A 25,033-nucleotide genomic window follows, 5' to 3' on the forward strand; every position below is an offset into this window, starting at 1 on the left:
TTCTGTTTGGTGCTGCTAATGGCACAAACATTACACACTCCACCTTCAACATTGGTTCAAACTGGCAAGCCACTATTTTCACCCCAAAGTTCGTCTCTACTAATCTCCACCCCTTGCCTAAGCCACACATCTGTCTTCACATCTGGGGGGGGGGGGGGGGGGGTTGAGAGTTTGCTCTTGGGGTGTGTTGGTCCTCCAGACAGCAAGCAGAAAGGTGGCGACTAGGTTTCGTGTATGACATACTGAGCTGAGAAAGCAGGCACAAAATTATGGTTGGGATGACAGGGTCAAGGACAGTGGGGAAACTACAGGTATGAGGCAACACCACAGAAAAATTCATGGCATAACCCCTAAGCCTTTTCTACAGAGGATATTTAAGGATAGTTTATGGGATCGAAGGTGTTTAAGGTTTGGTGAATCAACAGTAATACTGTTCATAATGCATAAACATTCTCTCAGTCATCCCTTTAACAACAGAGCACATAACCAGGCTCCTGAAGAGCTGATTTCTAATGAGCTTTACATGATATTGACTTGTGAGCGATCCTGTCCAACCAGGTTAGAAACATTTCAGAGCAGAAGTTTTGGGAGTTGCTATAGAGATGGACTGATTTTTGACCCTGTTTACATTTAACAACAGAGCACATAACCAGGCTCCTGAAGAGCTGATTTCTAATGAGCTTTACATGATATTGACTTGTGAGCGATCCTGTCCAACCAGGTTAGAACATTTCAGAGCAGAAGTTTTGGGAGTTGCTATAGAGATGGACTGATTTTTGACCCTGTTTACTAAATCTGTGTGTCTACATACAGTATGTGTACGTGTGTATATATGGGACTACTTTCTCACGTATATGCTATGCCTTGGAGAACATTTGCTGGTAACAAAATTAAAGCAACAAAACAAAAGAGCATTCCATCACTTGGTGTACTTTTTTTTTTTTAAACACTGTTTTTTTCCCCCTATTTGTCCAGGATTTTAGATTTTTATAATTGAAAATGTTTCAGTGTCTCTTGTTTTAAAGGATGTTTCTTCCATCCCACACCAGGAGAAGTGAACGAGCAAAAGCGTTAATTTAGCGTCTTCACTGCTTTACATACAGCGGTGCCCAAACTGCATATTTACACCAGTGTGTATCCTGCTTCCATAATGTCTAACTTAACTCAATTTTAAATCCCTCTTATTTTTTTCTCCATTTTACCACGATAGCACAAGTGAAGCAGCACACAGCTTACAAACAATCAGATTTTGTCTCCCTATCAAAAAGACTGGAAAACAAAAACCAAGAGTATGAATAAGACAGATGTACCAACATGAGTCTGAAGGACATTTTATGCGGAATAGTGGGTGAGGCATGGGAGAATATTAATCAATCACGTAACAACTCATCAAGACGTGATTAATCAATTTCTTAATTAAAAGGCCGAAAGAGATCGGATGTGACAGAAAATCACTCCAAATTTTTTCAGTTAAATCCAACAGAAAATGTTTGCTTGAGCCCCAAATATGGATTTTAGGATTAATAAAAACATGTTTTGTTCTACAGACTTTCGTTGAGACTTCTGTCTTAGAAAAAAATCAGCTCTTTCTTTAACTCTTTCCTCTGTCGCTCTAATCATCATCATCTTTTCCTTTCTCCCGCTTATCCTTCTTCTCCTTCTTCTTTTTCTTCTTCTTCTTGGCCTCCTCCTTTTTTCCAAAGGTAATAAAGTCGCCCTTGTCATCTCCGTCTTGTCCTTGTCTGATGGAAATAATGGCCGGAGAACCAGGGATGATGAAGGCTTCAGGAGGAACCTCACCGGGTTTCAGATGTGGAGGGCCTCCCGGACCCGGCCCGTATCGAAAATGCCAACTGTTGCTGTCCACTCCAGCACCTAAGGGGGGAGAGACCTCTCCACCCTCATTATCTATGAGAGAAAAAGAGACCATCTATTACAATCTATAATAATATCACATGACAATTAGCAAAAACAGAAATTAAAACAGCATTATTTGACAGTCAATGTGTGTAATGAAAACATTAGGAAAGAATATAATGTACTCATGTAATGTAAATGTGCAATGCAAATGTGCTTATGTCTTTAAATGTAAATTACAGCGATAGCTGGCCTGATCTATGTTTGACATCCCCTGTGCAGTGCTGAAAATCTCTCTCTCTGTCTGATGAGCAAGTAATCTCATTTATAATGACACTGGATCACCACAACATCACTTAATTTAATACAGACACCTTTGGCATCATATCTGTGTGCAAGTCTTTGCACTTTGCCTTTTGTCTATAGCTTATGTTGCGGTGAAGATTAAGATGGATTACAACCTCTGAAACATTGACTATAATATCTGTAAGTGAAAGAAGGTCTGTATTCAGGATTGTTAGTGTGAAATGAGAGAGAGAGAAACAGGCAGCATCCATTATGAGTCCTCAGGGAACTGGCTACCCTTCCAAATCCCTCAGTAACAAAACAACTAAATGCCCAAATGCTTTGTTTTCTCTCTTCTCCCTCTTGCTCATATTCTTTAATCACTTCTAATCTTCCTCTCTCCATGCCCTCCCATTTTGTTTATCTCATCATTCTGACAGCATAAGGCATAAAATTCACTAGTGCTAGGGAGTAACTATCTAAAAGTAGCAATGCTATTAAGTTATCTACATTTACACTGGTTTCAAAACTGTCAAATTAAACATTTCAAAAACTGGGCAGGACTTTGATGGGATAACGTTTTTAAAAATAAGTCATTATTTCTGCATTATTCTACAGACTGCTTTAACTGTTTTAAACTGTGAGTAGCTTGTATCTTTGCAAAATACAGATTCAGAGTAATTTCCCAACACATTTACACTGACAGCAACATCCTCCGCATATCTCCACCTTGCCTTGACCTTTCGTGTAATGCAGTCTTTAAACAGACACACACGTCTGGCTGGCAGATAATGGCAAAGGTTTAATAAGCTGCATGACAAGGGCATGATTATTATGGCCAGTGAAAGATCTAGCTCATAAAAAGATGATGGGGAGAAAATCGAATCATCTCATCATTAAGAAAACAACATGAGTCTGCCGACACCTCCCATCTACTCTCTATATATCTCTGTATCTGCCTCCTTTCTCAAGGAGTGGAGTGCCGTCTTATATAATGCAGAAGAGGAGGTTGAGGAAGGGCAGTCTGAGGATGAAATATGAGCCAAACTCCAATGCTAAACTCCTGAAGGAGCAGATTTCTGAGCACCACTGCAGAGCCAAGGAATTATGGGTTTGTTTAGATGAGACTACACCGCTTTTGAAGCACTATGTGTATGTTTGTGTGCGTGTGTAACAGCAGATGACAGCAGATTTGTGTTTTGCTGCATGAAGCACAGAAAATTGGCTGATTTCACATATAGACAGCTAATCTATAATACGAAATATACATTTCGATTATAGTACATATGTTTTGCAGCTCAATCTATTTACCAATTAAAGTTCACAATTTGTTATTTACTGTCCATGTACAGGTGCATCTCAATAAATTAGAATGTCGTGGAAAAGATCATTTATTTCAGTAATTCAACTCAATTGTGAAACTTGTGTATTAAATAAATTCAATGCACACAGACTGAAGTAGTTTAAATCTTTGGTTCTTTTAATTGTGATGATTTTAGCTCACATTTAAAAAAAAAACCCACCAATTCACTATCTCAACAAATTAGAATACTTCATAAGTATAAATTTTTTAGTGAATTGTTGGCATTGTAGTGAATTTTTTGGTCTCTTGTTTCTCATTTTCCTCTTGACAATACCGTTCAGGTCATGAAAAGGAAAGTTCATGGACCGGATTCGTGACAAGATCCACCTGTATGTAAATTGCATGCTTTCACATTAAATATTTAACAGAAAATTTGATTCACTTTCATTAGTGTGCGAATAATAAAGGATTTGTGGGCATACAATATTAATTAGATATGTGCATGTGGTACTGATTGTCTGTGTACAATAAATATTTCCGTGTGTGTATGTGTATGCAGCACACCTTGGTACGTCAGGCTCTAGTAATCCTGATAACATACTGTATGTGCCAGATGGCACCACAAGCTTTCTTATGAGCCTGCCAAGACTGCAGTGCATGTGTGTGTGTTGTGTGTATTAAGGATAGTTCTGCTCTGTGTAATAAGAGTACTGCATGTTTTGAGAATAATGCTGTAATTTTCAATAACTCTTTTTTCCATTAAAGTCAGGGAAACACACACAAACACATCAATGCACAAGTAAAAGCGTAGACAAAAGCATAAATAAAAGCATAGATGCATAAATCAAACAATCTCAACCTCATGTCTCAAATCCTAAAAAAAAGACATGGAGACAAACACTGACATAGAAAAAAAGAGAGCGATTGTCCTCAGTTTACCCTCTTGAGCTGACTAAAGCCCCTGGCGTGTTCTGGAAAATTCCACTAGACCTACAACACACAAACACACTCGCAGCCTCCTGCACAGTCTCACTGACTGACTAAAGTGAGTGCTAAATCCAAAATTGTAAAATTGCTACAAAATCACTGGAAATCAGTGAGACCTGTTGACATAATTGATTTGTCAGCTATACTAGTTTTTGTCTCTTGATACCTCTGAATGTTGTCTTTATTTACACTCTTTTTGTGTTCAATTTTGAACTAGCTTGTTGTAGATAAAAAAATCATGCATTTTGGCATTTGTGTCAGCTTGTGAGTATGAATGTGCTTTGCATTGAGGGCAAGTGTTTCTATGTGCCATATGGCATTGTAGCTGATATGATAGCCTGTGGGCTGTGCAGGTTGGCCCACCTGTAGAGATGATCTTTAAACAGGCAGATCAGGATAGGTCACACTCATCCACCCATCCATTTATCTCTCCATTCATCCATCTTCAACCAACCTGCTATAACCCAACAATCACATTCACAGTAGAAAAAATATCTTTCTCTCAATTCAAAAAGCTTTACTGAGATGACAAAAGTATTACCGAAGCATTATAAACTCTCATATTTCTCTATTTTCTCATCCATCTGTCCCCATTTCACCTGTCCGTATCCCTCTAAACTTCCTCCTTCCTCTTACATATACAGTTTTATCCATTTGTTTTATTTTATATGGCATTCTGCTATCTTTCTCTCAATTCAAAAAGCTTTACTGAGATGACAAAAGTATTACCGAAGCATTATAAACTCTCATATTTCTCTATTTTCTCATCCATCTGTCCCCATTTCACCTGTCCGTATCCTCTCTAAACTTCCTCCTTCCTCTTACATATACAGTTTTATCCATTTGTTTTATTTTATATGGCATTCTGTTAACTCTCTCATTCAGCCACTCTCCTCTCTTTCTCTCTCCATTTTGCATTTCTCCTTCACTTGTTTCTCTCTCACCCTCCCTCTATTCTTCCAGCACCCTGTTCGTGGTATGAATGGTTGCCGTGGAAACGGCCTCCTTCAGTGAAATCTGGCTGTGGCAGAAACACTGATGGAAACTAATACAGAATGCTCTCTCCCTCTCTCTCTCTCTCTCTCTCTCTCTCCAATGGTCAAATACTTCTCTCCCCTAGCAACAGAAGCAGTCACAGCCCCCTCCTCTCTGCATCTCTGTTTTCTTTCACTCTCCCCCTCGGTCACCTTTTTTCCCCTCATTGTCACTCTCTCTGTCCCTCTTTCCCTCAGGCTGTCTACCTGCCCTCTGCCTCTGTCACACTGTTTCTCTCTTAAACACTCTAACATTTTATCGCATTTCAGAAAAAAACAACGAGACCGAAAATGGGACAGACACAAAAACAAAACGAGAGTGAGACAGAAATGCTTTATCCTATTTTCATTACTTTAATTCTGTAGATCTACGCTTTGGTAGTTTTGCCCATCTGTTTCACACACAACAAAGAGACGGAGAGAGAGACAGGGGCGTTGGCTTCTCCAGTGTTTTGCACGCAAAAGCTAAAATGAAGCTCATTAAAATGCAGAACATAAAACAAACCAGCACTACTTAACACCACCACAGACCAACTGACTGACTGACATTCACATTACCATTTAAACTGCCGATTCCCTTGCTGCTGATAACAAAATTGATGGTGTTGTCTGATTCTAAGTCATATCTTTAGCTGTTCTCATCTTCTGCTGTCGTAAAAGGTTGATTCAGCCAAAAATCTAAATGCCATACTTTACTGATCAAGCTCTCTGTCCGTCTGTCAAGCTCCAAACCTCAGCAAACACAATAAAAGTGGTCCATATGGTATATACACTAAACACTGTAAAAACAAATGATATGATAAATGAATCATGGCAACACGTTTTTTTTTTCATGACTTTGACCGAAAATAATTTAAACAATATCAAATTCATTTTTAAGTTTTATAAGATTCAATTCAATTTTGTTAAGTCACATCAATATAATTTAAGTTGAAATGACTTGTGTACATTCTACAGCTGACTGAGATGTCTTTCATTAACCTCTGTAATTTTTGCAGTATCCTTCAAATTTCATTCAGCCCACATGCATTTTAACATATTTGATGCCAGACATCACTTGTTTTTATTTTTTACATGACTGATAAACATTCTTGAACAGGCTTGAACATGAGTGCATATTATATACAGGCCTAAGGATTACAGCAGTGAGAAACATTTCAGTAAACAATCTCTGTTTTAGTCGGTTTCACCACACAAAGATATCATATAGCTTCAGAAGATATAATATAGGGAAAGTATAGTATGAAATACACTTATAATTTCTTTAAGAAGCTAAATAGACATAATTAAAAGTTTGCTACATTTATTCTTAGCGTTTTATGGAAGAAAGAAAGATGGGAACAATGACATTTGAACATTAAATGATATATATTATTTTCATTTTTGGCTGAACTAATGTTTTAAAAAGCTAAGCAACATCTCAGACTTGGAGGCTTGTGAAAGATCTGCAAACAAGACAGCTGAACACTGAAAGAAAGAAAGAAAGAAAGACGGAGACAGAGAGAAAGCTAAAATCTAAAGAGGCTAATTTCCTTCATTTCCAGACTTTGATTTTGCAGTCATCATCAAAGACTTAATTAGAAACAAATTGCTCTTTCATCACCAGAGTAATTGCACCCGTTTTGTCCTCTCTCCCTCCTTCTCTCCCTTTCATCTTATTGAAATTAAATTACTTTCATTATTTCGAACACCTCCAGAAGTCACATCATCATTCCATCCAACAGGGTCGGGCCTCAACTTAGACATCTGTAACCCTCATGAGTAGTTAATTAGGAAATTAAATATTCATTAATTGTATCTGGGTTCCTACCTATGACCTTGTGACCCAGGAAATGAACCCAAACAGAACGGTAGAGAGGTTTATTGCTGATTTCATCTCATGTATGCACTCTAAAAAATGCTGGGTTGTTTCAACCCAATTTTGGGTAAAATATGGACTAACCCAACTGTTAGGTTAAATTTTGGTTACATTTTTAAATTAACTTTTTAACCCAACAGTTGGGTTAGTCCATATTTGACCCAAAATTGGGTTGAAACAACCCAGCATTTTTTAGAGTGTGTCAAATTGATGGTATTTACAAGAAGATTTCACATAGACGCTGCCACAAGAGCAAGTATGTTTTGATGTAATACTAAAATTCATCACATTTGTGTAACTGGGTGTTTATTTGCTCATCATAATGTTCTACAATAGACCACATCAATATTATATGGCAACAAACACAAGCCTAAAGCATGCCACAATTTGTTATTCTGAGCCTGTTCTTGTTGATTCTGAGTTTTTCCCTGATGGTTGTGGTGATCTGTCTATGGACGTTTAGAGTGTGTGCAGACATCTCTGATTAATAACTGAGATTCTGTCCTCTACAGAAAGACAGGTGATTCTTCAATTATTTGGAGTGCGAGAAAGAGACTAGATGGGCAAAATAGAAATGGAATCTAATATTGTGGATTAATTACCATGAACGGATCTCCACAGTGAGTGAGGGGGAATGTGTGCGTGTTTGTGTTGAAATAGTCTGAGCTGACCATTATTAATATTCATCTCCTAATCGAGTCATCTCTCTGTGCTTTAGCCACACTCTCTCGGTCGCCACTTTGTACTGAGCTTTTGCAGATAACCTCCATATCCCTTCTCACTGTGTCATTTCCTCTTTCAGCTGATAAACTGGATTTATGCTTGATCTGGTCAGAACTGTGGAAATCGGTGTCACTCTCTTCTTCATCACTTAGCTGTGATAGGCCACCTGAGTGAGCTAAACGCATATAATCCAACATTTAACCAGGGGATTCCATTGTAATAAGACTGTGGGAAAATGTACAATATGTATAATAGCAGTTTTAAAGGAAAAGTTCACCCAACAATTTAAATTTTGCATCTTTTACTCACCCTTGTGTTGTTTTAACTTTGTATTGATGTCTTTATTCCATGAAACACAAAATGAGACATGAAACAAAGTCTAAATAAAAATTTTAACTATCTTATTTTTTACACAATGAAAGTGGAGAGTGATATAGTTATATAGTGCTATACCACCAAGCTCCAAAAACAGAAAAAGTGCAATAACAGCAGTTTATCCACTATACATTACCAGAAGACCCCAATTGTATTCCTATAAAACCCCAAATTAATGTCATTATTTACAGATCATTTTTCCCTCCAGTGCAGATCTCAAATTTCAATCCTCACACAAAGCTTTCATATGGTGTATTTATATCAGTGGTGGGCCGTCAGGGCCAGCAAAGCCTTCTCTGCTGCCCTAAACACGATCAGAATCACTGATTTAGCTTTAATATATTTTTCCAAGAATGTGTATTAAATTATTTCCAATAGTCTATTTTCTTCAGTTCATAGCTTTTCTCTTGGTTGCACTGCTTCCAGCAGTGTATGTTTATATTAGAGCTTTTATCCAATCATATTTCAGCAATCGTGTTGCCAGGGTCAAAGAAATCTGCCTTAAGGCCTTCAGAATCCACAGTGCAGGCGTCTGTTAGCTTAAATCAATGGCAATGAAACCGTTGCTTTAACCAATCAGATTTCGAGTTGGCAGCACCAGGGCCATCTAGCTGGCTAACAATAACGTCAGCCTTTTCTCGTCCTTTGATTGGATGGTCAGCATACTAGTTAGCAAACAGCATCACTGTAAATCATTTTATTAAAACTTAGTAAAACTTTTATTACTGTTCCTCAGGTTTAGATTTTCAGTTAATTTTGAAAAAAATATTTGCCTACTATATTTAGTAAATATAAAAACAGCAGTCCTAATGACTGCGGAGAACAACCACACACCTCCTCGGCACCGGCTCTGTGAAAGACTCGTGAAGATTAAAAACCACTAGAGTACGGTAGGTTAATTTTCATTGTTGACTCTTTTATCGCTTGATGCGTTGTATGCTGATGTTATTTGCGTGATATAAAAGCCAGGTTTAAGTTTCCGTAAGAATATCTCAGTTCCCCGAGTGGAGCTGTATGAACAGACCAGCGGGGAGATGAGAGTCACAGAGGTACGTTAAAACACATGTAATCACCTTATTTGTTTTATACCAATGCTATCTGTAAGGTATAAATGCGTTTGGGTGAATAAATGTCTGTAAGACCATCGGATGGACTGTATGTGTGTATTTTGTTAGGTTAATGCTTCAGCTACAGATGATGTGTTGTGCAATTGTTAACTGGGTTTCTTTCTTTAGTAATGGCATTCATTCTCGCTACATAAGATACCTGTCTGTTATGTAGTGCCCTGTTATACTGCATTACTGTGTAATATTTATGGTTTCTATAGCCGTGGCATCATTATGATGGTATGAAGAGATGGATTCATTCATGTAGGACGCCACTGAAGGCCTAGGTGTAAAATGCATGGCCCGCCATTGATTTATATGATGTATCACAATCCACTTTCCAACATGAGGGTGAGCAAATGATGATAAATCTTAATTTTGGCTACATTAGCAATTTTTGAGTGGGTTGCTGCCATTGTGAATTCATATTTACTGTTACTGTTCAACACAAAACAGCGGATTGTGGTATCGCTAATGTATTACAGTGGTTTCTGAGTTGCTCCCTGAACTACTCGGCTAGGTTTCCTAAAGAAGCCTCATGTAGGTCATATTCCTTGTATCCTGCATGACTGCAGCAGCTCGGCTCAGCAAAAGAGGCCATCGCAGAGAAGACTGCAGGGAAAGAAGCATGCAAGTGTAAGAATGATGTGAGACAGAAGAGAGTGATAGTCTAGATTGGGACAGGGGTTGATAGTGATAGATGGTCCTGAGGGGTAATACCAGTGTAACTGTAAAAGACAGTGTTACAGTTCTGCCAGAACACCCAGAGGAAAATTGTATTGCTCAGTGGTTGCTCTAGATCTGAAGACTTAATAAGGGTTTTCAGTTATGTTTCATTTAAGTATCAACCTGGACTAAGATGTTTCTGAAAAAATTCCTTGGGAGAAATAAAAATAAAAAACACATGAGTTGAGTATAGAGCTGTACAATTAATGTGGATAGCAGCTCAGATCATCAGAAATTTCAATTTAGTTAATGCAACGCTTGCCATAGAGAGTTTAGATTCGATATCTTACCAGGAGCGCTAGAGACGGTGGGCCAGTTCTGAACCAGAACTCCTTGAGCACCCTGCATCACAGATGACTCCTCCATATGGACTGAACTACACACAAACAAAGGAGAACGTTTTTCAGATTAAAACAAAACAAAAAAAATCAGTAAACCAACCTTTGATTGAAATAGCATACAATATAACATTGAAATGCTAGGAGCATTGTTAAATTAATACTTGGAAAAGTTTTAGGATTACTACTTCTACTACTACTACTACTACTTAGAAGAAAAAAGAAAAACAAAAAGAAGAAGCAGAAGGATCATAATTCTTGATCCTGCACTATTTATGAGTTTCTTAAATTGAAGAACATATCAAAAACTAAGACGTATGTACATTTTTTCATTACTCAAATGGTCTCAGATCACACTCTATGAGAGATTTGTCTGTAGATAATGTTGTAGGTTATAACAGGACAATGTGTGGTGTGAAAGTAGGGTTTATGTTTGACCTGGGCTGAATGATAAAGCTTGAGTATATGTAGGTCTTCTGTGAGAATTGGAATCTAGAAACTAGGATTAGAGATTAAGGATTAGGCCATGCTCTTCTCTGCAGTCACACTACCTCTGAGATTAATGCTTACACTCCTGTGCACTCAATATTTCACACCAAAGTTTTTCCCTCTCACACACACAAACACAGCTATCATTGTAATTTGTGCAGTTGATCATCCTGCTTCAATTGGAAATACGCTATATTATGGAAGTAAAATTGTGTTGCAAACTCCATTTTATGTTGACTCTACTACATACACCCACCCACGGTTATCTGTCTGCATCGGGAAAAAGCCTTAAAAATCACCAGTGGCAGAAAATCAAACCAAGCAGGTGTGTAGAAAAGGGTGTTATCAATTGCTATGTTCTCTCTGTTGCTCTGTGCGCGGCTGCAAGTGTGTTAAGAAAGGATTAGCTCACTGTGAAACATCACAACATCAACTGTCATAAAAGATTGGGGAGAAATTTATTTCAGAAGGTAGCTGTTGAATGCTTCTGTTGATTTGTATGCTGGACTTAAACTGTCTCTGTAAAATAATACACTTTTTTTAGCTCCTTATACATTATATATGCTAATCGTGGCCACTTATGAAGTGTTTCTTGGAGGTTATAGTACGTTGGAGAATGATCATATGACTTTTTACATACGCCATGTGACCTGTAAATGCGAAAAAGCCGTTTCCATTGCAGTTTTGCGAATTAATCATTTTTCGCATTGCCTGAAAAACCACCTCATGCAAGCGTAAAAACTTTTTTGCGATATATGGCCGTTTTTGCGAAATTGATGCGTTTCCATTAGGCGTATTTTCAATTCGCAATTTCAATTTGCGCAATTTGAAGGGTAATGGAAACGCGCCTACTGTCTGTTGGGAGACCATGACAATAAAGAGTTAGCAGATATTAAGCAAACAGTCTACTAATACTCTGATGAGAGTTAGTACACATGTAGCTGCAACATTACTTACTGTCAACAGAATGTTCAAAAGGGACCATCAAAATAAAGTGTTACCTAATTTTGTATGAACACTAAACTTATAATAATTGACTTGTCCCAGGCAACCTAAACTGTGCTAGTTTCATGACTATCAAATCAATTCACAGCCTCCTCTTCTCACCTAATAAAAATATTTTAAAAAATTATAGTCAAATAAAAAATATTTGAAAAAATATTTCATTCCATTTATTTGTTTGGTAAGTATCTATATAATAAGTGGGGTAACATACAGTCAGCTGGTCATTACCGGATTGATTGATTGATTTGATTGATGCATTTGTTGACTTGTGCAAGGAACAGTTTTGAGGTCGGAAAGATATTTTTAATTTTTAAATGAAGTCTCTTATGCTGACCAAGGCTGCATTTATTTGACTAAAAATAAAAACAGTAAAAACAGTAATATTGTGAAATACAATTACAATTTAACATAACTAATTTTAAAAATAGTTTAAAAATAGTTTTCTAAATGAATATATTTTAAAAATGTAATTTATTTCTGTGATGCAAAACTGAATTTTCAGCATCATTACTCCAGTCTTTAGTGTCACATGATCCTTCAGGAATCATTCTAATATGCTTATTTGCTGCTCAAGAAACATCTCTTATTTTATCAATGTTCAGAACAGTTGTGCTGCTTCATATTATTGTGGAAACTTTTATTTTTTTCAGGATTATTTAAAGTGCCCCTATTATGCCTAATATTGTTTTGGGAGTCTCCTACAATAGGATTACATGCATGCAAGGTCAAAAAACGCTTTCGTTTTCTCAAAATATGTATTTAATATCACCTCATTTTCCAGCAATTCTCAAACGATTCGTTCAAAGCAGTTCTGAGATTCAGTCTCTCCAAAGTCTCTATGATTGGTCTACCACGTACAGCGTGTCTCTGAAACGATACGCCCATTGCCATAGTTCCGTATTTTGAACGCTCTATAGAAAATATAAACATCTATTATTTATCATACTTGTGATTTAGTGGAGCCAGCTGGTCAAAATAAACAGGGTAAAGAGCCATCTTTCAAGAGCAAGCGTTTAGTGAATCCCATGTTGAACTCCCCGAGATTTTTTTTTAACTCCTCGAGATTAGAGAAGCAGTCATCAGTAAAATGACGTGTTTGTGGGCGGGGTCAAGCTGCTCGCTGCCGGCCAACGTAGAACATAGGCGAGAATTTTGCAAATGTTTTACCCCGTGACGTGTAGCCGTCACAGAAGTGGAATTCAAATTACTAACGACTCGTTTAGGCTGTAAAGAGTCGATTCTTTATTTTGGGAGACAATAACTTTATTTATTGTGCACTTTCGGCTTTACAACTTTGCTGATCGTTTACATTCTCGTACAGCTATGCACAGTGCATGAAAAGCAATATTGGAAATGGCATAATATAATAGGGGCACTTTAATAAATAGAAAGTTATTTATATTATTTTATTATTTTAGCATACCAGTCACTAGTTATTTAACTCTTCAATGGATAGATACCAGTTCGATGGATAGATAACTTTCACCAGTTTTTAGCATCACTCTCCATAACAGATCAGAAATGCTTTAAACGTGAATTTTAAAATACAAGAATTAATATGTTCTGACATTCCTAACTATTGCAATCAACCAGTAATCTGTTAAAAACAAATTATCCAATGACAGAAAGCATGCAGAACAGAGGGGGGTGGGTGGAAAACCACCATTTTAGTTGCCCCCTCTCTGTCTTTCTCTGATGAATGTTTGCAGTCCAAGGTCAGGCAGTTACTGCTGCTATTACATGCTGTGTGTGTGTGTGTGTGTGTGTGTGTGTGTGTATACATGTGTGTGGAAGCCATTTTAAAGAGCTGTGAGGCAGCAGTCACTAAGGCTTAATACATTATTAATGAGAAACACTAGACCAAATACATGATCCTCAGCTAATGTTCAAACATCCTCCTTCTCGCTTTCTCCCTGTCTGCCTCTCCTCCCCCTTGTTCATTTCTGCCTGCATATCAATGCTATTGTCTCCTCCATTGATCATTTCTCTGTTTAACATCCAAAAAACTATTTCTGAATAAACCTGTTTGTCTATGGTGTGAAAATGTATTACATTTAGGAGAGTAACAATAAATAAGGTAATGTTTGTCCTTGCAAATCTCATTCTGATTGCCAAGGTGTTGCTAAGGTCTTTTGACTGGCTTTAACACATTGCTATGAGGTTGCTAAGGTGCTGCAGTATTATAATAATTATTGTCTCTGGATATGGCTGGGATCCCTATGGTTCTTAAAACCATTCTGATCACTTAATAAAGTAACAAACTTGCATGTCAAAGAATAATATAGACTTTCAAATTCTAAACTCTAAAAATTAGCAATAGTAAACATTAATAAGAAGCTACTGACTTTACAAAGAAGCTACCAATGAAAGTATAATTGTGACGAATCAAGGTCATAAAACCCTGGAGGAGCAGTAACAGAGGGGTGAGATCAGTTTGAATGAGTCTCCTCAGGGAGAGAGCAACTGAGGCATATCTGCATCCAAAATGCACAAGGTGAGTGATTGTCATGAAACATTCAAGAACATGTCTAGGTCATATTTCACTCCAAAATCAAAAGAACAGAAACCAGACACAGTATCTTGCTTAAGTAAATGAAGCTTATTTTTAGCACAACAAAGACTTTTAACATGATTTTCAGTAATGAGAATATGGAGAAACTGCTTACTTGTCATTTAATGCAAAAAAAAAAATAATGCAAAAAAATAATATGATTTTGGGGTGAATATTTATATTCACCCAGGTGTGGTATTAAATCTCATTTACAACCACTTAAAAATCATGTTGTATTAAAATCACGCAGCAGGACATTTCAGCTTGTTTTGTGCTGCCTGGAGAGTACTAACTTTTAGATACTAAAAAAGCAGGCATGGCATCTGTGCTCCCTATTTTGTCACCCATTTTCTATCTCACAAACATCTCCTGGAGGACATTTATCAATGTGAAATCCAATTTGCAGTGTAATCAGCAGGGCTTGCTTTTCCTCCACACAACATGCAAACGCACACTTCCATCATACAAGTCTGCAAAACAACTACTATACAGACCAGATAGCAGTCATGCCCAAATACATCATATACTAACAATGATGTTCACCCTAGCATGAACCTTTCATTGATGGTGTACAAGCTGTCAAATAAAACATTTTACAAAGAAAGGCTGAATATAAATCAGTTTAAAATCAATGCAACAGGCCCGTAATGACCACATTCCAATGGCCAAACCTCTAATATCAAGGGAAAACCATGTAAATAAAAAAAGGAAAATACAACAACAAAATAACAAGCCCAGAAGGGTTAAAATGCATGTAATCTGATGCACCAATTGTTTTTACAGTAAATAAGCATCTGGAGGAGGAAGACTTTTAAAAGATTCTGAATGAAGAGTACAAGGGTAACATCCTTTGCAGAAATGACAGACAAACAAATATAGTGAATATGGAGACAGAGAGGGTTGCTGAGCAAAGAAACTAGGGATCTGTTTTTTATTCACCTCACATGTTTTTGATTTATCACTGTGTGTATGTGTGTGTGTGAGGAGAAGCAGATAATGAGTTTAGTCTGATCTCGTCTCACCAGCAGTTCCTTGCTCTCTTTTTCGTCATTCTCTCTCTCCCTCTCTCTCAGTTCCCTTCTGAGTGGACAACACCTTGCCTAGATACAGCATTCACACCTCTGCACCAACCAATCACAATCCTTACTTCCTTTTCTTTCCAAAACAAATGACCCAATCAGCCACCAGAAACACAGAGCTCAGCTCCACTGCCACTTAATCACACACAGGGAGAACCAACATGACTGACATTTAATGAGAACAGTTGAAATGAGCAAGTAATTACTTCACAAATGAGAGGCACTCAACAGTTTTCACATCCAGTAATCCCTGAAACAACACTTAATGCACTCAGTTTGTAATAATGATCCCTGGTGAACTAACAGAACAGATAGGGAAGGCTTTATTTGTAATAAATTGGTGGTCATACTAAAGTTTGAAAGACTGACAAAACTGCTGCAAAGATTCACTGATGAGAAAACCATTTCATCTGTTGGGAATGATGCATAACTATGATCTATAGCAGCTGTAGTCAATTTAACAGGGTTTAACAACACAAAAAGAGAGTGGTTCCTTTCATAAAATAAAATAAAATAGTTCTTTTGCATTATTCTGAATAGTGATTCTCATTTTGTTCTCTCAAGTTTCCTAAAATGTACCCATCTAAAAATGAGTGTGTATGTGTACAAAGTGTTTAAAGGAGATCTATCTATCTATCTATCAGAGAACCAATCATGCTAACCTGTGTTGCCAGATTAAAGACCTATGAGTTGGTTTTGGTGGATGATGTCCAATGTGAAGCTGTGTAACTAAACTGAAGCAAGACCAGAGAGTCTCTCTAGAGAGATTTAACTGTGGGCACAGAGAAACTGGAGTGTTGCTTGAGCTTCACACCACTAAATATAAACACACCCATCTGTCCTGAAACAGCGCACTGCAGAACAGGCTGGAGAGAGGGAGGTCGAGAGACCATGTGCGAGAGAGGGAGAGAGAGAGCAGAAAAAGAGAGCTGTAAGGCTGGTTACACAATATCTGAACCCAGAGGAGGCCACTGTCCGAGAAAACAAAGAACTCTTACAAGAATCAAATCTGAACTCTTTCCCATGAAGTTAACGTCCTCAACAGTTCACTGTTGATCTTCCACATCTGCTTCCTTCACTCATTCTCCCTGTCTCTCTCTCTCCCCCTCCTCTCCTCCTAAACTCAGGACACTTCAGAGTAAACAAAATCTGAGTGAACAAGAGTATGACAGTTTACGTTTGGTGTCTTTTTAAAGGTCTCCCTCAGTGCATCTCGTAAAAAAAAAATAAAAAAAAAAAAGCCCAAGTCTAATTCCCTTAACAATAAGATAAACCGCTGTTAAGATCTAGAAATAGGGGGAAATCAATTTTACAAAAAAAAAAAAGACCTGGTAATTTTCTGCCAGGACATTATCTATTACTTTTACAGACATTACATTACATTTCCATTAACCCTTAAAACACATAGCAATGAAGTGCAAAAATCAAAATAAAGGTAACACACCTAAAATAATCCTTTATATTAATACAGTACACTGTGCTCTATTTAAAAAAAAAAATTGGGTAACACTTTATTTTAAAGTTGTCCTTGTTGCACGTTACATGTACTTACTATTATAATAACAATTAATTGTGCATAATTACATGTAAGCAACCATAAGCCAAACCCAAATCCTAACCATATAGTAATGAAAGGAGTGAAATTATTTCCTTATGAAATGAACTCTTCATGAAGCCAATACTCAGGAACTCAAGAGCAAACAACACCTCTCTCCTCGCCCATTTATGACCCCCTTCTACCCCTGCCCGCTCTGCCTCTCCCTCTTTTCCCCCAAAAGTTCACTCCCTCTTTTCACTCAAAGTTCATTAAGAATGTGCATATCCCTCATATCATGTATCTTGTGAACCTGTTGTTTTTCCCCTTCATGTTTGGTGTCATTTTAAAGGTCTTTGTGCGATTGGTAAATTGGTTTCAATTTCAAAGTAGTCATTTATATTATGAGAAAGATTTAAAACTTTTGTAGAATTGTGTTGTGTTGAGGAGGGGGGGGTGTCCCCATTTAGGGGTCTGTGAGAATGTTTATCTCTCTCCAGCCAGGTGTGACCCTGGATCACAGAACCTAACAACAAAAGGTCTTTTATGTTTTTACAACTGATTTAAAGATTTCGTTGTTTTTGTTCTGGTAGTATTTAAGGGATAGTTACAAATAAGTCTTTGCGATTCTGTAGCCAGAAAGCCCGTAGCATGGAATGTGTCCACACACTCTATACTATGTATTTTGCTGAAGTCAGGTATGCATCATTTGCTCTTAGATTTATCTTTGAGAATTTGATGTCTTGTAATGATTTGATATCTTTGAATTGATTATGTAATTGGCATGATACAAGTTTACCTGACACCATCTAAAAATGAGTGTGTATGTGTACAAAGTGTTTAAAGGAGATCTATCTATCTATCTATCAGAGAACCAATCATGCTAACCTGTGTTGCCAGATTAAAGACCTATGAGTTGGTTTTGGTGGATGATGTCCAATGTGAAGCTGTGTAACTAAACTGAAGCAAGACCAGAGAGTCTCTCTAGAGAGATTTAACTGTGGGCACAGAGAAACTGGAGTGTTGCTTGAGCTTCACACCACTAAATATAAACACACCCATCTGTCCTGAAACAGCGCACTGCAGAACAGGCTGGAGAGAGGGAGGTCGAGAGACCATGTGCGAGAGAGGGAGAGAGAGAGCAGAAAAAGAGAGCTGTAAGGCTGGTTACACAATATCTGAACCCAGAGGAGGCCACTGTCCGAGAAAACAAAGAACTCTTACAAGAATCAAATCTGAACTCTTTCCCATGAAGTTAACGTCCTCAACAGTTCACTGTTGATCTTCCACATCTGCTTCCTTCACTCATTCTCCCTGTCTCTCTCTCTCCCCCTCCTCTCCTCCTAAACTCAGGACACTTCAGAGTAAACAAAATCTGAGTGAACAAGAGTATGACAGTTTACGTTTGGTGTCTTTTTAAAGGTCTCCCTCAGTGCATCTCGTAAAAAAAAAATAAAATAAAAAAAGCCCAAGTCTAATTCCCTTAACAATAAGATAAACCGCTGTTAAGATCTAGAAATAGGGGGAAATCAATTTTACAAAAAAAAAAAAGACCTGGTAATTTTCTGCCAGGACATTATCTATTACTTTTACAGACATTACATTACATTTCCATTAACCCTTAAAACACATAGCAATGAAGTGCAAAAATCAAAATAAAGGTAACACACCTAAAATAATCCTTTATATTAATACAGTACACTGTGCTCTATTTAAAAAAAAAAATTGGGTAACACTTTATTTTAAAGTTGTCCTTGTTGCACGTTACATGTACTTACTATTATAATAACAATTAATTGTGCATAATTACATGTAAGCAACCATAAGCCAAACCCAAATCCTAACCATATAGTAATGAAAGGAGTGAAATTATTTCCTTATGAAATGAACTCTTCATGAAGCCAATACTCAGGAACTCAAGGGCAAACAACACCTCTCTCCTCGCCCATTTATGACCCCCTTCTACCCCTGCCCGCTCTGCCTCTCCCTCTTTTCCCCCAAAAGTTCACTCCCTCTTTTCACTCAAAGTTCATTAAGAATGTGCATATCCCTCATATCATGTATCTTGTGAACCTGTTGTTTTTCCCCTTCATGTTTGGTGTCATTTTAAAGGTCTTTGTGCGATTGGTAAATTGGTTTCAATTTCAAAGTAGTCATTTATATTATGAGAAAGATTTAAAACTTTTGTAGAATTGTGTTGTGTTGAAGAGGGGGTGTGTCCCCCTTGAGAATGTTTATCTCTCTCCAGCCAGGTGTGACCCTGGATCACAGAACCTAACAACAAAAGGTCTTTTATGTTTTTACAACTGATTTAAAGATTTCGTTGTTTTTGTTCTGGTAGTATTTAAGGGATAGTTACAAATAAGTCTTTGCGATTCTGTAGCCAGAAAGCCCGTAGCATGGAATGTGTCCACACACTCTATACTATGTATTTTGCTGAAGTCAGGTATGCATCATTTGCTCTTAGATTTATCTTTGAGAATTTGATGTCTTGTAATGATTTGATATCTTTGAATTGATTATGTAATTGGCATGATACAAGTTTACCTGACAGATAATAAATTGTTATATTTGATTTATTCTGATCTTTTCTTGAAATCATTATGACTAGTAAACTGTGAGGAGGCTTTTGTTACAGCAAATCTACGGCCAGGATATGTCAAACTGGAGGCTCATGAATGGTAGGAGCAGTAGGCACGTCATCGGAGACCATCTGATTTCTGTCTATCGCTGATGTTAGCAAGTTGTACGGGAAAGGACTAAGTGAATTACACTTTTTGTCATCAGCAAGCAGTAGGCGGCAGGCAAAACAGGTATTAGTCTACCTACACCCTCTGACTAACATCAGACTGGCGAATTTGTGATCGTAAGATCCATGTACGGCCAACGTGAGACTTAAAAGAGACATTAGGTCCCCAGTGAACTGATAATCGAAAGTATTGAGTCCGGAATAATCAAATATCTAAATTAATATTTGTGGTCATTAAATTTAGACAATATTTCTAAGCAATATTTCTAATTAAAAACTGATCATGTGAAATTGGAGTCAGATTGAACACGGAGCAAGACTAAAATTTTAACTAAATCCTGATAAATTCAGAAGCGCAAGGAAAAGACCGAATACGCATTAAACCTTCGACCAGGCCGCTGGATTCCGCTTTTTGGGCTGGCGGGTGGATTCTTACAGTAAGTACATGTAGTGTAGTTAATTAATATAATTTGGTACGTATATGTATAATTACACTGTAACAAGAACACCTTAAAATAAAGTGTAACCATTTTTTTTTAAGTGTACTGTATGCAACTCTTGTATGTACATGAGATGCATCTTCCCAAATAAATCAAAGAAGAATTCTCACCACTCACAACTCCGAGAGTGATGTGCCAAAATCCTTATAATAAGCAAACTGCACTGTTTGTTAAATTGATGGCTTATCTGGATATTGAAATGAGGGTGGCAAAAGGTTCAGGGAATCTGTAGACAGATCTCCATGCAGTCAGTGTGTGTAGCTCTCATTGCCAGGTAAATGCTTTTAAGATCTCTCACTTTTGTATTATTGGGTGTTTTGTATGATTGACAAATGCTTTACATTGTCTGAATTGGATTTTGGATTATTAGCTATCTTGATTATCTGGTGAATAAATTGTCAAGTTTGGATTTAATCTGACTTACTCTGAAATTATTTTCTCAAATTGATAAAGTGAAGGCCTACTGTATGTTACCACAAATCTATGTCCAGGGTTAAGTACATACTAGATTTCAGGTTAGATGGAGCAGGAGGGATTCTAGATTTCTGATTAACTGCTTGAGTTGTTATGCAGGGGGCTATACAAAAATACTATTGAAATAATAGCAAGCATAGGTGTATTAAATAATATTAGTCATAATCTCTGGCTAATGATCAGACTGGCGAGTTTGCAACCATGAGATCCGTGTTAACGGTAGTTAGAGACTTTGAGCCACAGAATCCTAATGAACTAGTAAAATATGAACTAAAGAGTTAAACAGAATGATCAAATGTTTATCTAAATTTGATTATCAAATATCGATGCATTGCATACAAGGAAAGACAGTAACTTCCAGGAATCCTTCTGCCATGCCATTGCCAACTATGCTTGGACCAGTTGGTGGACCCTACAGAGTGTTTTTCTCTAAATTCATAACTAATGAAATGCAATTTGATAACAGCTATAAACAAGTGGAAAGAGATTCTGATACCCTAAATCATCAAAACTGCACACGCATGCATTCTGCAGGGCACACTGAAGACTGCTGCTGTGAATTAATGAGGCATAAAAAGAAAAAGTAAAAACGCTCCCAATATAACAGGATCCATTACTGAGCCCTGCTATACACCAGACAAAACACCTGTGCTTTCCACTACTGAAAAAGTAAGCAATACAACTAAACAACTTTATTAAACTATTATAAAATTATTTATAAGTTTCAGAAAAGATTATTGGAGCATGTTTTACTTGCTATCTCTTTGTAATTAATTGTGGAATTTACTAGCAATTTCTGAGTGAAAACTGTTTCAACACCATTTTTTTTTGTGTGTGTATTTGGAAGAAAAACAAAAAAAGTTGGGGCTACTCCTAAATCATCATCATATCTGAGAGTGAAAAGGTTTGAGAGTGAAGATAATTTCTCCTCTCTTCATGGATGGATGAGGCGGATAGATGGATGAGTCACTTAATGGATGCTATAACAGTGTGGGCACTGCACACACCTGTATTGCCGTAGCGTCGGGCATGCTCAGTCTGCGCACAAACTGCCCACTCTGTCCTGTGAAGAAACGGTCTGCCCCCGAGCCCCAAGTCCCACTCAATGGCCGGCCCGTATTGTAGAACATAAAAGTGTCACTTCCTGAGGTGGCGGTCAGGCAGGTCTTATAGCAGTATGTTTTGGTTAAAGAGCCATTTCCTCGGACCTCAATGTAGTGTGGCTCCACTTTCAGGTCTCTCCGCATCACCGCAGACTGTTGCTGGACTGTGACCCCACCAGCAGCGCCCACACCTCCACCTCCTCCACCACCTGTTGCCCCACCACCACCTCCACCATCTTTGGGTACCTTCTTCATTGTTGTCTTCTTTTTCTTCTTCGACCCACAGCAAGGTGAGCAGGAGCAAGCATCTGGCTGGCTGCAGTAGGCATGGCAGCGAACAATTGCTAGGACAAAGATGGTGAGCAAGAAAACAAAGGTGGTTGCACTGAGGGCAATGATAAGATAGAGGGTTACACGGGAGAATACCATTGTGCCGTGTGGCCTGATAATGCGTTTTGGGTCTGGGGCCACTTTGGGTGGGATCTCCATGACGGCAATGTTGATTGTTGTAGATGCGGAGCGAGGAGGCAAACCATGATCTCGTACATGCACTGTGAGGCTAAAGACAGTAGAATTGTCCTCGTTTACTCGCCGTGTTGAGCGGATTTCACCTGTGTACTCGTGCACCTTAAACAAGTCCAATTCTGGCGGGTGATGGAGGCTGAATAGCAGCCAGGCATTTTCTCCAGCATCTAAGTCCCAAGCCAGCACACGTGAAACAAGGACCCCTGCCTCTGAGTTACGCAAAATAGTCTCTGTGGAGAGTGAGCCGTTTGCTGCAGGGCGAACAAACTGAGGGCTGTGGTCGTTGGAGTCCATTATGTAAATATAAACAGTTGCCACTCTGCTCAAAGGTGGCACACCATTGTCTTGAGCTTTAACCTGGAAATGAAACTCACGCAACTTCTCAAAGTCAAAGGATCGCAGTGCGTACACCTCACCTGTGGCAGGTTTGACAGAAACATACGATGCCACTGAAATACCATGGTTGTTGTCATTTAGGATGGTGTATGTGATGCGAGCGTTTTCGCCGGCATCGGGGTCTGTTGCCTTGACGACACACAGAGGTGCACTGGGCACATTGTTTTCTAAGACATAAACAGTGTATGAAGTCTGTTCAAAACGTGGTGGATTGTCATTTACATCTGCCACTTCAACTCGTACTGTCATTGATGATGAAAGAGGTGGCGTTCCACCATCCGTGGCTGTAACTGTGACGTTGTATGATGGTATAGTCTCCCGGTCCAGGAAGGCAGAGGTAACAATGGTGTAATGGTTTCGGAATGATTTTATTTTAAAAGGTAGATTTGGGGGGATGATGTCCAAGCTGACCTGCTTGTTTTGTCCAGAGTCTTTGTCATTTGTACTTATTAAAGCCACCACAGTGTCTGCACGAGCATCCTCCCGAACTGGGCTGGAGAGAGAGGAGAGCACAATCTCAGGAGGGTTATCATTCACATCCAGCACCTCCACCACTACTTTACAGTGCACTACTATGGCCCCTTGGCCTCTGTCTGCTGCCTGGATATACATCTCATAGCTGTTGGTTTCTTCAAAGTCCACATTGCTTTTAACTCTAATTTCTCCACTGTTTGTGTCAACAGAAAATACCTGACTCACTCTATCTGGCGTGTAAGAGCTAAATGAGTAACACACCTCGCCATTGGAGCCCTCATCTCTATCAGTGGCGTTTAATTTAATTACCAGCGCGCCAAAAGGAGAGTTTTCCCGCAGTTTCACTTTGTATACGGAACTGCCGAAGACTGGCACGTTGTCATTTGTATCCAAAACGCGCACGTTGATTTTAGCTGTGCCTGAGCGCGGAGGAGATCCGCCGTCTGTAGCGGTGAGTAGAAACTGGTGCGACTGCAAAAACTCACGGTCGAAAGGTTTTTTCAGCACGAGCTCTATGTGTTTTCCGTCTGCAGGTGGTTTGGTTGAATCGAGCGCCAGGTGTTCGTTTGAGGTGAGGCGATAATGGCGCACGGAATTTGAGGCGTCGTCAGAATCCTGCGCGCCCTCAATGGAAAACCGCGCGCCTGGCTGTGCGCCCTCGGAGATCTCCAACTGGTACTCGTCTCGGGGGAAAAGCGGCGAGTTGTCATTTGCATCCAAAATCTCAACATCCACGTTGTGCTGTTCGAATGGGTTTTCTAACACCACGTCGAGACTAAGCGTGCAGGTGCCGCTGAATTCACAGAGCGTTTCGCGATCAATCCGGTCGCTTATAACAAGCTTACCAGTTTTGTGGTTGATGCTGAAGTATCGCCTCGCACTGTCGGAGCTGATCCTGATCCGACGAGCCGAAAGCTTTCGCAGATCCAGCCCGAGATCCCGAACAAGATCACCAACGACAGTGCCGCTCTCCAGCTCCTCCTGAATGCTGTAGCGAATTTGTGCATTTGTAAGGACACTTAATAGAACAATGAATAAACAAAAACAAAGAGGCACGTTCTCTTTTATGCAGCTACATCGCCCTGCAACAGCCATCGCAAGCTGGCAACATCCACAGACGAATTAAAAACCGCTTTCCGCCTTGAGAGCTCCCCGCGCAACAGCTCCAAACCACGGCATCCAAAAGACGGGCGGACTATGTGCAGGGTGACCAAAGCCTCCGCTGCGCTGCCTTTTTAAACAGACATTTTTCTGCTTCATCCATGTTCTCTCTTTTGTTTGCGCCCCAGCTCTTTTTTCTTCTCTCCTCTCCGTGAAGCCGACTCTTGTTTCCCCTCACAAGGGTGCTGCCTATCGCTCTCTCTTTCCTGTCCCCCTCCCTTACCCTGTGCTGTACAGGCGGGGGATGGGAGCAACGCGCTCTAACCAGCGAAGCTCACTGCATTTCAGCACCTTCGAACAAAAACATCGACAAGCCTATTAACAACCAGATGCGCCACGAAGAATACAAAAAAAAAAAAACACGAGTAAGAAAATGATCGCCTTCTTTCGCTTTTTACAAC

At 38.8% G+C, this 25,033-nt stretch overlaps 1 protein-coding gene across 1 annotated transcript; it reads right to left on the reverse strand.

The window, feature by feature from the left end:
* Positions 1 to 636: 636 nt before the first annotated feature.
* Positions 637 to 24,950, reverse strand: LOC107596379 (protocadherin alpha-C2-like). The gene is made up of 3 exons (XM_016287102.1): positions 21,961 to 24,950; positions 10,545 to 10,633; positions 637 to 1,908 (listed from the first exon to the last, which is right to left on the reverse strand). Exons 1-3 carry the CDS (start codon positions 24,564 to 24,566, stop codon positions 1,613 to 1,615), a joined length of 2,991 nt encoding a protein of 996 aa, XP_016142588.1. The 5' UTR covers positions 24,567 to 24,950; the 3' UTR covers positions 637 to 1,612.
* Between the last annotated feature and the right edge of the window lie 83 nt (positions 24,951 to 25,033).

This window comes from Sinocyclocheilus grahami, unplaced genomic scaffold (genome assembly GCF_001515645.1).
Source record: "Sinocyclocheilus grahami isolate Dianchi unplaced genomic scaffold, SAMN03320097.WGS_v1.1 scaffold218.1, whole genome shotgun sequence".
NCBI classification, from domain to species: Eukaryota; Metazoa; Chordata; class Actinopteri; order Cypriniformes; family Cyprinidae; genus Sinocyclocheilus; species Sinocyclocheilus grahami.